The sequence below is a fragment of the Molothrus aeneus genome, chromosome 23, assembly GCF_037042795.1.
Source record: "Molothrus aeneus isolate 106 chromosome 23, BPBGC_Maene_1.0, whole genome shotgun sequence".
Taxonomy (NCBI): Eukaryota; Metazoa; Chordata; class Aves; order Passeriformes; family Icteridae; genus Molothrus; species Molothrus aeneus.
Genome location: NC_089668.1, coordinates 345,690 through 359,750, shown reverse-complemented (window position 1 = coordinate 359,750; position 14,061 = coordinate 345,690). Strand labels below are relative to the sequence as shown.

Below are 14,061 nucleotides of genomic sequence, written 5' to 3'. Positions count from 1 at the left end.
CACTCCTTCTGCCCTCACACAAACTCTCCGTTACTCAGCACCTGAAGAGCTCAACTGCTCTGAGCAATCACCAGGAGAGCAGCAGGTCTCTGGCTTCAACTCCCTTTTGTTTGTGCTGTATTTTGGTGTGAAAAACCTCCTCCTGCAGCTCAGGAACCCTAAATCAGAGCAGCAGCGTCCTTGAAGCTCCTGAGTGAGTGCACACAGACTCCCTCTCCTCCCACTTTGCAGTGCAGCCGCGTCTGGCAGGAGACAGCTGCCTCCAGCTATCTGTAATTACTTTTTACCTGCTCAGAAGATATTTATGGATGTGGGATAAGCCTCTGCATTGTGACCCCCTTTACTTCTACTACCTACAAGATGGAATCAGAGTGGGACTGCTCAGAACTGGTTACACAGCCAGTGTAGGTCCCACCAGATGTCTCAGAGCAGACACTGGAGGGCACAGAGCATCACCATGCCTGCTGCAGCCACCTGGGTGGGAGCCACCTCCAGGTGAATGCTCTGCATCTCTCACTGCAGCTCTTTGGAAAGGAGCCATTGGGCTACAGAGGAGCACAAGGAAAATGCCTCATCTGCAGCACACCCAGCATGGTTCTGCAGAGCCAGCCACACCTGGCCCCAAGGCACTCACAGAAGTGACAGCAGAAAACCAAAGAGATCATTTTGTAGCTACGTTCGTTTCTATGACCTCAAAAGCAAAGTTTCACATAATCCAAAGGACAGAGATTTCCTGGTGGATTTGTTTAGCAACTCAATTTCCCAGTGGAAACAGCTACTTCAGTCCAGCACAGCACGGGGAAGGACCTCCCTGGCAGGTTGGGAGGAAGAGGTTCTTCTCTGCAAGGGAACAAGGGGGTATTGCAGCCCTACCTGTAAGGTGAGAGGATGTTGAGAGGTGGAGGGGTGTTGCAGGTCATGTAGGTTTCAAGGACAGGCATAGGGAGAGAATCTCTGTCAAAGAGCTTCTGGTCCTGAGTGGTGGAGCTTTTGAAGGCCTTCCTGCTGTTAATGCCTTGCAAGGAGACTGTAAGGAAGAGGAGAGAACAAGTGAAGAACAGCTTGACCCAGGCCAACGACCCTGCAGCCCAAGCAGTGAACATCTGATTTCAGTTGGAGTTCTTGGCATGCTTTGCAGTTCTTAAGGTCAGGTTCCTTTTCCCACAGATCCCTTGGGAAACCCATCAAATCTCCAGCGTGCTGCCAAGATCTGCTGCTCCATCAACACAGCTCTCCCTCGAGTGGCCCATGGAGCCCCTGTGACCAAGCTCAAGCAGCTCATCCACTGCCACCCAACTGCTGAGAGCACGTTCCCACGTGGAGAGTCACTGAAGAGCAAAGCTGTCCAAGTGCTCTACTGGGAGGCAGGGAAACAGTCCCTCTCAGCCCCAGAGAACACATTCCAACACCCATGGCCGTGTCATGCTGGGTTTATGGTGCTGAACCAACCACGCTGACTCAACGAGAACCTTCACCATGCTCAGCCTGTGCTCCACTCCATTACCTTCCTCCTCTTTGGGATCCAGCTGAGTGACCTTGACTTGCAAGCGGTCAACTCTCTCGACGAGAATGCTCACCCGAGAGGCAAAGGTGTTGGCTTGAGTAAACAACTCTCCAAATATGTCTTCTGCAGATTTACCTGCAATATTAAAGTGTCCACATTACCCTTATGAACCACATAAAACCATACTCAGTCTCTCAGCTTGTTTTCAGAAAGAAAGAAAGAAAGAAAGAAAGAAAGAAAGAAAGAAAGAAAGAAAGAAAGAAAGAAAGAAAGAAAGAAAGAAAGAAAGAAAGAAAGAAAGAAAGAAAGAAAAAGAAAGAAAGAACCAACCACTCTTCTTTTCAAGTTTGTCAGGGCTGAGTTTAATATCCAGGAAGAAAGCGCTTTGTTCCACCAAAACCTGACATTTCCAAGGGATCTTCAAGCAATAAGGAAACAATTGAGACACACTTTAAAGTCTATTGGAGTAACAAACTAAAGAGGGCTGACAACACTACACTGGTCTGAATGTGGATGCATCTGAAGGTCCTTTAAGATTCTCTGCTGTTCTGTTTATTAGACAAGGAAATACAGTTAGATTTTTATTGCTCTGGAGAATCTCAAAGGCTCCCAGTCTCCAGCAGGCCTGCTTCCAGGGGAGCTGGCACACATTTGCAAGCTCAAAGTACTCTGAAAGTAGAGAGCAGACCCAGTCCTGGATCCTGAAGCTGGAGCTGAAACCACAGCTGACAGCACTGACCCTGCTGTTCCTTCAGGTGGCAGTGTCTGAAAAATTGATGCATTCACATTGATTCCAAATCAAAACCAAAGGGGAACTTCTCAATCAGGGACATTCTCTCTGGAACAGCTTGGACTGCCCAGTGGGCTGCTATGACAATCCATGGTTTGGGCCATGAGAGCTGAGCCTGGGGCTCAGATCAGGAGCTGCACCACTTACAGGAGTAACAAGAACATGGCCCCATCCTTAGGAGTTTAAAACCTACAGTGCAACAAGAAATGGCCACAGGTAGACAGAGGTGGCAGACCTGGAAGAAACCCAAGAAGTTCCACTGAGTCCTGCTCTTTTGTTCTGCTCCCAGGCACAAGCCAAGAGGGGAGCCCCCAGCAAGAGGACAGGGAGAGCAGAGCAGACTTGGCACCGAGCGCAGACATGGGCCCGTGGTGTTCCACTGATGGGAAACATTTCCAGCCACGGCTGCTGAGTACAAGGCTGCTCCCAATAAGCAGTCTGGTTTTGAAGTGCATCATCATATGGTCAACAGTTTGCTCTGGAATCTGTTACTCCTAAAGATCCTCTCCGACATTCAGGAAAGAAAAACCAGTTGGAAGTCTAATTTCAACAGCAATTTTGGAAAACATGGTTGTCTACAGAGTCAGAGAGACAAAGCACCCTTGCTCAAGGCAAAGCGAGGGCATCCCCCAAAGCCCAGCTGCACAAACACTCCCAGCTATCTAAGCTGACATATCAACTCCTTGTTCCTGCTTCCAGGAGATCTCCTTACACTGCCAAGCACGGGGAACAAGCCAGGTTAAAATTCAACCTTCTCCACCCCTTTTGGAGGCAATGCCAGGTCCAAGTGTTTGTAGAAAGCAAATGCTGAAGGTTAACTTCCACTGACCTCTTCCTTCCACCCTCCTAGACAATGCAGACTCTACATATGCTCAATTAACAAACCCAAACTCATGAGAAGGATTTTATGTTTGGAGATCTAAGGGCCAGGTAGCTCTCGTTGTAGCCAAGTTTCATGAAGCAATCTCCATTTTCAATATCAGCACAGACCAACTCTCCTATTTGACCCAAAGAGAGTAAAAATTTATCTGTGGGAAAATGCAAAACCTTCCAGCAACAGTTCAAAAAAAGAAAAGTTGCAATTTCGTTTCTATTTCACAAGAAGTGAAAAACATTTCTGAATTTCACAAGGAACTGCAACAAGCACTAGGGGAAAATTAAGTCTTTGGCTTGCAAAGTATATTTCAAGTATTAAATAATATATATACTGGTTTTGACCCTGAAGAGAGAAGAGATGGTCTGTGTTTGCTTGCCTGTGTAAGTGCACCTGGAGTTATCACCCAGCATCTCACATGTCGCCTGAGCTTCACAAACACTTTTAGATGGGGTGAGACAGAGATTAATTTTTTAGTTTAGTTACTTTGACTGCAAAAGTGCAGCTTACAATCAGAATTATCTTTGTCATGCACTGGCGGGAAGACAGACAGCATGATTTAATAGGTCCTTCCATCTTTAGCTTGTGGATTCTGTAAAATCACACAAAACCGCGCAGTCGACTTATACAAAGTGCTCCCAGCTGCGATAGTAACGAAGGGTAAACTCACTGGAATATGAAAGTTTGACAAGATTTATGTTTGCATCTTTGTAAAGAGACTGTGGTGCACCAGGCATGGCTGATTATTCACTTGACAGGGCTGTCACAGCCTACTGAACCTGCTCTACGTTCCTGTAATAGTCAAGGTACAAGGAGAGAGAGAATTTGTTTTTTGGAGAGAGGAAAGGGCGGGGGGCAGGAGTTTGGTCATTTGGGTGCAAGCATAGTCTAAACACTGCTTTATTTAAAATAGCGCTGACCCTGGGGAAGGGGACGGTGCTCAGCATTTCCCTCCCACCCGCCCTGCTCTCCTCTCACACCAAGTGTCAGCAGGAAGCGCCTCTCTTCTCCTCAGTTTCCCTCCAGGTACCTGTGACTGGTCCAGCAGCTCACACCTTCTCCCCGCATCCCCCCAACCCAGCTCCCAGGGTACCTTCCCAAAGAAGAAACCAGGCTGTGATTTGGCCCCCAGCGCCTCAGAAGCAGAGCAGCTTGGAATATCTGTGCAAAGAAGGTCTAAAGCTGTGGGATCTGGCCAGGGCTGTCATACTAACCCACAGTGTCTCTGAACAGGGATGAGCCTTCCCTGCAGCTGGGCTTTGCACAGCTTTACTGCCTCCTTCCTCACCATTTCACATGCACGAGATGGATTTCACTCACACTCCACAACCATCTTGGCTACCAGACCTAACAAATGAGCAACGAGGGCCAGTTGAACACGAGCAGAGAGCCTGGTCTCGCCTGTGCAGTGACATTTCTCCAACCCAACAGAATGTGACACCGACTGGCAGCAAACACGGGCCCAGATTTCAGTGACAGCCATGGTTTGCACTGCTGGAAAGAGGCTGCACCCAAACTTTGCCTGCCACATGGCGGAAGACAAGGGCTTGCTTTGCAGAGCAAGCAGAAGGGCTTGCAAACACCCCAGAGAAGCTAAACAATAGATTAATTTGATTATCAAAGTCTCGCTTCAAGGACAAAGGTGGTTAATCAGAACCCAGAGCATTTCAACAGAGAATGCAGTCGTCCCGGAGAGACCACAATTAACTCTTGGTTTCTCCTACGGCATGTAGGCCTGTGTTTTCCCTCCAGCTTTTCCAAGGCTATGGGTCAGCCCACTGGAGAGCTGAGCCAGGCATTGCTCCAGCTCACGCTGCCATTTGAGTGAGCAGCCCCAAACCACCGACGCTCTGGAGGCACCACTTGGCTCACACAGGTCTTTGGGTCTCACAATGCAACAAACAGCAGCAGGGGCAAACTGGAGCTTCTGCATGGGGGCTTTAATTATCTTTCATTAAAAATAAGACTACTGACATGGTGTAGATTCAACAGAGTCAAGCTCCATTTAGTAGCGCATGCAATTACAGGCACGTTCTCTGACACAAGATCCTGCCTGCTCCGAGAGCCTCCCATTTTACAAGCCTGAGTTGTGCTCCATCCTTCCATCTGCAGTTTCACTGCAGCCTCTCACATGCACACACACATACACACACCCCCCTCCCCATTTTCTCTTAGATAGGAAGGCAGTGGGACCAGGGATATGAAATTAGCATCAGATTTCTTTAGGAAAACATTTTAGCATTACCCAGGGAAGGCAGATGGGGGAGAAATAGGAACACGAGAGTAGAAAGGGAGCTAAATAAAGAGCAGTAGCGACTCCTGAGGGCAACGCGCAGGCTCGCCATGGTACTCACTCAGGCTGCCCAGCTGTCGAATGACATTTGCCAGGGTGATGTTGGTCACGCATTCCAGCTCGCTCGGAACGCTAGGCAACGTCTGACGGCACAGGTGCCTTGGCTCAATGTTCCTCGTTACTAACGGCATGGTGGACCTGCTTCAGGCACTGTTCTGAAAGATGAAAAACAACCCAAAAAAGAAACAGGAAAGGATTACTCAACCGCAAATTCCAGGCACACCAGAGCCATGGTGTTCGTTTTTCCTGCTCTCCAACAGCTTTACTTATAAGCCTTCTTCCCCAGCTCCCCACCCTGAGAAAACTGGTTCATCAGACATAAAGATCCTCCTGTTCTCTGACTTGCAGTGGCAGCAGAGCCCCACCAGCCCAGGTACGGAGGCAGAGATGGAGCACTCCACACCTCCGCCCACGCTGCCCGTGCTGCCGCAGCCGCTGCTCCCTCCGCGCCCAGCCCGAGCCCGGACAGGGCTCCTGCCTCCCGCGCTCGCACCCTGCCGGGCACGCCTCTCACGAGCTCCTCTTCAGAAACATTCCCAACTCGCAATCAATAGTTGCTTAAACCGTGGAGATGAAGGCAGGAGATGTTATTACACAAAAAAAGAGAGAACAAAACAGGCTTCTCCCAGCACGCCAAAGCACACGTGGTGCCTCCCTCCTGGAGCAGCACACGGGGCTCTCCTGGAACAACAGGAAGCGCTTGCAGCTGACCAGGAAACTTTCTGGTGACTGTTCCTTATCCTGCAGGCTGCACCCCTCTTCCCTTGGGAAATCCCCCGGGGATGAGGTTTACACTGGACCATTGTTTTTGTGCTAGAGCGGTTTAAGGTTGAGGGAGCTCTAATCAGGATGCAGGACTGGAGTGTGCTCAGAGGCAAGTCAGGATTGAATTGTACAACAGGCAGGACAAACTTCCAGTTCTTTAAAAAACTAATAAAATAAAAAAACCCAGAGAAAAACCTAAGTGTCTGGAAGTTATGTTTTGGACGCTTTCATGCGCAGGTCAGTGTCTTGAACTAACAAAAATCTCCTTTGCTAAGAGGTCCAAACATTTAAGCCTCAAACAGCTCCCTCCCCAGTCATCCAGCTCCAGGAGGGAGAAGGAAACCTGTGTGACCAGCTCACTAGAAGGAGCATCATACATGCCTGAAATCTTTAGGACTAAGTGAAAGCAAATACATCCCAAGTTCTTGATTAATTTAGAAGGGGAAAGAATCACTTTTCTAGGTCAGCTGAGGAACAACCCAAGAGAAGCAGGCAGCTCCCATGTGATAGGCATGCGGATCTGCTCGGGCTGGGTGTAAAAATAAAACAGGAAGCTAACAGCTTGGGGAACATGGCTTCCTGTCACCACCAGCAAAAACCCAAGAACCATAAAAAATCAGCTGTTTGCTCTTGACTTTGAGCCACCCTTTGATAGTCTCTGTGGCAGCTGGCAGCTTATCTTTGAGGTCCAGGAGTCCTTCCTGGATGCTTTTCTATCAGGGTGTTAAGAGGAAGAAGTGGGCATTATCCCTCCTAATTACCTCAGAAGCCAGATTTTGAATTGCTAAATTTGACCCATTAAGGCAGAGGAGTTCAAGAGCCGCAGCACCGGGCGCTGGGATATCTCCCAGACAAGCAGATGTAGGTTGCTACCATTTTGCAACGCCTCTGTACGAGGGACTTCACAGCATCTCAGAATGCCAGGATGGTTTGGGTTGGAAGGGACCTTAAAGCTCATCCTGTTCCAACCTCCTGCCATGAGACCAGGATGCACAGAAAGGGTCCCCAAAACCGAACGCCTTACGGAACAGGGGAGCCAGATCTGCATCCAAATAAATAAAAGCAAGACCCTCTGAGGATCGAGTCCGTGTTGTTTTTCTCCGTGTCCACTGCAGCCATCAGTAACTGCTGGGATATTTAAAGGACAGGGTGAACTAAGGAAGGGCTCTGACCTTCCCTTCCCAACACCCCGTGTTTTATCGATTCCAGCCCAAGCCCTACAATCTTTTGTCAGCTTTAGTGCTTCATGCCAGACAAACTTTCCCAGCTCCCCCCAGACTGCAGTCTGCACCAACAAGCAGCTCTCATAAACAAGGCAGCATTTGCAGGCTGCCTGCATCCAGCTTCTCCCCTGTGCTTCCCCAGGGCTTGGCCAGGGAGCACACACGGTGGGATCTGCAGAGCTGGACTGGACAGCCTGGCTGGAAACCTTCCAAGGTGGAGGACAGGCAGAAGGAAAACAGCAACAGGAAAAATAAGCCTGGAAGTGGGGGACGAGATGTGAGCATTCTGTAAAAGGAGACAAAAAAACCCCCCAAGATGATGAGTAGCATGGTTGGATAAATGCAGGTAACACTGATCTCTGCAAAGATGGGGAAGACAGGGCAGAAAATGGGAGCAGTGCCTCAAATACCAAAAAAAAAGGCTCTAAATACACTGCCTGTATACAGACACCCCAAAAGTGCTTGCCTTCAAAGCATGTTTTGAAAGTAAAAGCAAGGAGTAGTGGTGAGAACTGCATTTCTTAAAAGAAAAACTAAGGTAGAGCACATGTACAGCACAGATTTGCACTGGCGCAAGAGAGCAGAGATAAAGGCTAAGAAAAAGGCTCCCTTTATAGCCCAGCTCATCCTGCCAGCCACCCTCCCAGCCACACTCCACTGCAGAAGGAGAGTTTTGCCCTCATGATCACAGCAGTGCTTCCCAAGGCCATAGGGACAGCTCTGGTGCCCCTAAGCCCAGCCAGGATCCAGCAAACTCAGGGATTAAATTAACCCTGGGGGGCACTGGAGACGATCAAGGCAGGAAGGGCAGGACGGGCTGTGGACAACCACCCTGCTCTCCCAGCAGCTTTTGGATACGAGGCATTTTAAAGCAAAAATTCCTCTCTTCCAAGCAGAAGGATGAGGAGCTTCAAGATTTTAGGAAGGAAATCTGGGACCTGCAAAAAGAGCAGGTGATGTCCCTACAAGAAGACTGTAAGACATTGCTTCTTCCTGGAGTGTTTGGAGGGTAGGATAGAGATAACAGCTAATGGGCTCCTGTAAAACCTTCATGCCTTGTGAGTAGGTGGGACAAAGATTAATAGTGTGGATTGGAAAATAAGTGGTGTATTTCAAAAGCAGCAGTCAGGTAGGGCAGCAAACCAGGTGGGGAGAAGGGGCAAGGTATGAGAGCAAAGGGGGAATGGGGAAGAGGAAGCAAAACACTGGAGGCAGCACAAGGCATGAGCTGGGGGCAGGGAGGAGCCACAGTAAATAAAAGAAGGGACAGAGCTAAAAAAGCTTTCTGGGAGGCTCATGCTGTTATTCTTTAAGAGAGTCATTAAGGAGGCGACTGACAGCGCAGTGCCAAGCACGGGCCATCCAGAACCGCTTCACTTTCCGTGCTCAGGGCACGACAGCACAGCAGAATTCCACCCTGGCTGGCCAGCCTGCTCATCAAGCATTAGTCACTGTCACACAATGACCACAGACCATATATTATAACTAAATCCTACCATTCAGATGCAACTTAAACGAATTGCAAGGCCGAAAATCCTTATCTTTGGGGCAAAGATAAACGTTTCTATTTGCTTATGAATACTGGAGATTAGATTTCTTTTGGGAGTGTAGAGTTTTGGGGTGCAGACACTGTTTGTAAAGAAGCTGCAAGAATGACATGGGCGCAGAAGAGCTGCCCTGATCCCAGTGTAACAGGAGAGGAGATCAAGTACGTTAGAAGTAAAAGGAAACTGCCTCTAGAAACAGAAAACTCTGCAACAGATTTCTAATGAATATGGAAAACAAAGAAAGGCATCAAATTGAAACACAGTGAGAGAAAAGAAGTTCAGTGATCTCTGCTGGCTGGAAGAGCCCTAAGGAAAATCCACAAACCCTGCTGCATCAATCCACGTTCAGAAGACTCATCCTCCCAACCACTGTGCTTCACACCTTCTTAAAAACAAGGAAACAAATTATTTTCCTCTCACACTTGAACCAGACCCTTCCTACCTGCTCCCAAACACTTCCTCTGAAGCCTCCAAGTCATGACTTGAATCACAGAAGGCTCCAAAAGCCTTGATGATGTTGTGAGGGCAGTGACTAAAAGCCAAACCATCTGAAAGGCCCAGCTTTGCCCCGCAGCTCCTTTCCCCTTGTGCCCCACCTACACCCGGGCATTGCCAGGATGCCTCATAATTTCCCCTCTCCCAAAATGCTTATGCAGGCTCTGCCGAGCCCTGGCCTGCTCCAGCCCAGAAAAAAGTTTGCTGAGCACAAAAAAGCCCTGTAAGCTGAATTCACTGCTCCCACATTCCTTCTGATCTTCCAGCCTCAACTGGCACCTTGTTTCCAGGATTCATGGGGTTTTTGCTCCCCATCATCCTTCCCAACAACTCCTGTCCTTTCTCACTGCACACACTGTGGCCTTGGATGCCTCGTGCTTTCCCAAGAAAGCAGGATCCATGAGTGGAGCTTCTTCCCGTGGCTGCTGCTCTGACACCCTGCTCCTGCCACAATAAGCTCTCACCTTGAACGTCCTGCTCACCAGCTTCTAAGAGGATTCTGACTTTGGCAATTAGTTCTGTAAATACTCTTGGGCACTGGGGAACAAGCGTGGCCCAATACAGGCTCGAGAAAGGGGGGGAAAATGTGTGACTTGCAATTCTTGCCTTTCAGAATCCTGCACTTTAAGCAAAGCTGAGGTAAATCCAAGATAAGCGTGCTGCTCCAAGATTTCTTATCAGCAAGGCATCGACCGCTCTCCCCGTGAGCTCTGCTGCAGCAGATCACTCAGGAATCCCAGCTCTGGATTAGAATCAAGTACAATTGGTTTGCTTCAAACAAGAACTGCCAGTCCATAAACCCCTCGCACAAAGCTGTGTCTTATTGACTATTTTTAATAAATAGGGCTGGCACAGTAAAATTGAACAATTGCTAGGAACAATAAAGGAGACAGACTTTGATTACAACTATTGAGAAGCAATACGGGGATGTTTTAGCATTGAGTATTTGCTTTCCAAGGCGAGTTCTGTCAACTGAAAACAGCAACTCGGAGCAAACACTCCTTAAAAAGTGTTTTGGAGCAGAGCAGAAAACAGCACTGCACAGCAAGAGAGGAACCAGACCCGTTTTTTGGGGGTTTTTTTGTAGAGCAGGCAGATAGCACAGTCACTGTGGTGGTGCGGAGGAGAAGGCAGGCAGGACTCCAAGGCGAGCCCTGCGGATGCAACGCACACAAAGAGCTGTAAATAACAGGTGAGGTGGAGGGAGAGATCTGGCAAGGTTCTCCTCACTGGTATTTGACCAGTTAGCATAGCGTTACTGGGAGTCACCTGGGTAATTCCCCGCTCAATGTGACACACAACCTCTTAGATCAGGGACCATCTGCAAATAAATCTGGACCCCAGCAGTGAGATCATCTGTCATAGTGTCTGGTGTAGCACAAAGCACCTAAGGAGGGCAGAGCGCTTTTTTTGGGGAAGGGAAGGGAATTTAGGCTTGATTTCCAAGTACGTCAGGGTGACCAACCACCCTGCCCTCGGCAGGGCTTACAAAATCCTCTGCCTGGACACAAACAGGCAGCACAGTCAAGGAGACCAAGCCTTGAGCTGAGCGCTTTGGAGAGCTGCCTCTAGGAGTGCCCATCGGGGGACTGGGCACACCAGCAGGTCTGGGAATGAGGGGGAAAGGAGATAATCAGATCTGAAATTCCCATCAGTATGAAATAAGACTTAACTCAGTAGCTTGCCAACGCAGACTGACTGTTCTTTCTAATGTCTGTGACAACTCTGCTTCAAATTTCAAGCTTCTCTCAGCAGTAACTACTCCCCCATGTAGCTGTAATGGCCAGAAAGAGACTGGCTTTTATGTAACCCCAAAAGACTTGCAGAAAGGGAAGCAGCAGCCACACACACACACACACACAGGGAGAACTGAGGGGGAAAAAAAATCAGCAGAAGGCTCTGCTGAGTGCTCAGGGCTATATCCAAGCTCACAATGCAGCCACAGAGAAGTGGGATGCGGCAATCAGAAATGCTCCAGTTCCACGCTCCGAGAGAGACCCAGCAATCAGTGCTGCATCCGAGCAATAGGGAGCGAAATTATAGAGCAAACTGCCATGTGATGCCACAAACTACTCCATCCCGCCAGCTGTAACAAGTATTCATTCCCAAAAATGCATCACAGGCTCATCTGTCATTACCAGCCCAGCCTGCCAGCAGCTGAGCAGGAGTCAGCAGTGAAGGGCAGCTGCAGGGCTGCTTCCTTTCACAGTGGTCTATTCTCCCAAAAAACCACGGGGGAGAAGGACGGGTGGAACCCCCCCGGGCGCAGCAGAAAACATTGCCCACCATCTCTCAGCAGCCGGTGGGATGGGAAGCACACGCTGTGTTTTCACCCACCATCACACAACAGCTCTCCTGAAGCAGGATCTACTGAAAATCCAGGACCTTTGGGAGAACGCACTTAGCTGATCACAAAAACCCACATCCACGAGCCCTCTGGGTACTAATAGCGCACTTCAATCACCAACTGGAGAGCTCTGCAGGCCCGAGCTGCCGGTGTTACCAAAGAGATGCTTGGGCAGTAACATGGGGCAGGAGCAGCGCTGCCCTTTTCCACAGCCACGTTCCCACAGCGGGAACGCCAGCCCTGATCCCGCAGCATGGCCAGGATTGTACAGCGTGCAGTCCTTGACACAACCAACATCCAGCCTGCTCCAATCCCAGAGTAAAAATAAACCTTTTTTTCCCTCCCCTGCCTTTCCCCCCCCCCCCTCCAGTCTGCTGGCTCTGAAAAATGCAAAAGAGGCTCAGAAAGCCATTTTCTGCGGGTTTTTTTGTCTGGCTCATGCATTATCATCATCATTTACTGCCCTCAAGGGGATTGCACAGGTGTGACTGAAAATTTGGCTCTTCCTTTTAAACTTTTTGTTATCAGCTTTGCTGAAGATGATCTTGCTGGAATAAATACCAGGCTGCTCTCCTGGAGAGGGACTCGCTCAGAGCTGTTGTCAGAAATCTGTCTGGGGGTGGAAGGATGGGGGTGTCACTAATGGGGAACATACAGATCCTCCTGGCTTCTGCTGGAGTGCTAATAGAGCCAGCAGTTTGACCTAGACTTTTATTTTTTTAATTCCTAAGAAACAAACCATTGCACTAATTAATGTTTCCATTCATTTAGCTGAAAAACAAGTTAAACAAAGAGGGTCACCTGGTGTTCCTATCAATACCTGACTAGGATACAGGCAGAACAAATGCATTTAAATAAAACTCTAGAAGAGACGTGACAAGAGAAAGGCAGTTTAGCTCAATTAAAGAGAGCTGTCACAGGGATTTGATTCTCAGAATATAGAACTATTGATTAAACAGGAATTAAAGCTCCAGAACAGAAAGGTTTCAAGGTCTTTGCTGTGAGGGTATACATCAGGAGAGAGAGGCAGGACTCCTTCAGCGCCGCAAGAGCTCTGGCTTTGTTGCTTCCTAGGAAACAGGAGCAGCAAAGGGAGCAGAATGCTCTCCACTAAACCTGTGAATAATTTGGGCAAGGATACAAGGTCAGTGACAACACAGAGCGGCATCACGAGCGTCAATCAACAGGTAGCTTTGGTGTACTTGGGTATTGAAAGCGCACAATGGGCTCTAAAACCTTTCAGGAGTATGTAGGGAGAGGTCTGGGCAGGTTTCAGTCCTAGAATTCCATAATCCTAGAATGGTATGGGTTGGAAAGGGCCTTAAAGCTCATCTTGTTCCACCCCTTGCCAGGGCAGGGGCACCTCCCACTGTCCCAGGCTGCTCCCAGCCCTGTCCAGCCTGGCCTTGGGCACTGCCAGGGATCCAGGGGCAGCCACAGCTGCTCTGGGCACCCTGTGCCAGGGCCTGCCCACCCTGCCAGGGAAGGATTCCTTCCCAATTTCCCACCTAACCCTGCCCTCTGGCAGTGGGAAGCCATTCCCCCTTGCCCGATGTCCCCCTTCAGGTCTCCTGGAGCCCCTTGAGGCACTGCAATGGGCTTTAAGGTCTCCCTGGGGCCTTCTCCAGGCTGGACATTCCCAGCTGTCCCAGCCTGTCCCCAGGGCAGAGGGCTCCAGCCCTTGGAGCATCTCTGGACTCGCTCCAAGGGGTCCATGTCCTCCCTGTGCTGAGCACCCCAGAGCTGGAGGCAGCACTGGAGGTCACCAGGGTGCAACAGAGGGGCAGAATTTCCACGCCTCAGTCAGTAACAGTGCCAAACTCACTTCAAAGGGTCTGGATAAGACACCATGCAGGAGGGAAGGCAAGCAGTGCCCCTGGCCAGAGCTGCCCTGGAGGTGCAGCAGGAGCCCCTGGCTGCGGGGATGGCTGCGCAGAGCCCCAGAACCACAGGGCTGCCGCCTGCATCCCGGCCTGAACCGCGCTAATGAGCACAGCTCTGCTGCCTGCCCTCCCCGCAGCCTCCCCAGGCACAGAGAGCCTTGTGTCTGCCGCACTAACAAAGCCCAGCTCACAATACAGCAGCGCATTCTCATTCCTGGGCAGCGCTCGGTAATTAATATGGAAAGAGAGGGTGTGCCTTCTTCCCCCTAAATGACTTATT

General features: G+C 49.6%; 1 protein-coding gene across 2 annotated transcripts in view; it reads right to left on the bottom strand.

The window, feature by feature from the left end:
• The window catches only part of WASF2 (WASP family member 2), a 31,923-nt gene that overhangs the window by 9,625 nt on the left and 8,237 nt on the right, over window positions 1-14,061 (bottom strand). The window contains exons 2-4 of one of the 2 annotated variants that reach the window (XM_066564852.1): window positions 5,523-5,676; window positions 1,505-1,639; window positions 874-1,027 (exon numbers count right to left, since the gene is read on the bottom strand). In XM_066564852.1, the coding sequence (XP_066420949.1) occupies window positions 874-1,027; window positions 1,505-1,639; window positions 5,523-5,652 (419 nt within the window). In that variant the 5' untranslated portion in view covers window positions 5,653-5,676. Of the gene's footprint in view, window positions 1-873; window positions 1,028-1,504; window positions 1,640-5,522; window positions 5,746-14,061 lie in introns of those variants that run through there. The other variant, XM_066564853.1, reaches the window with a different exon arrangement.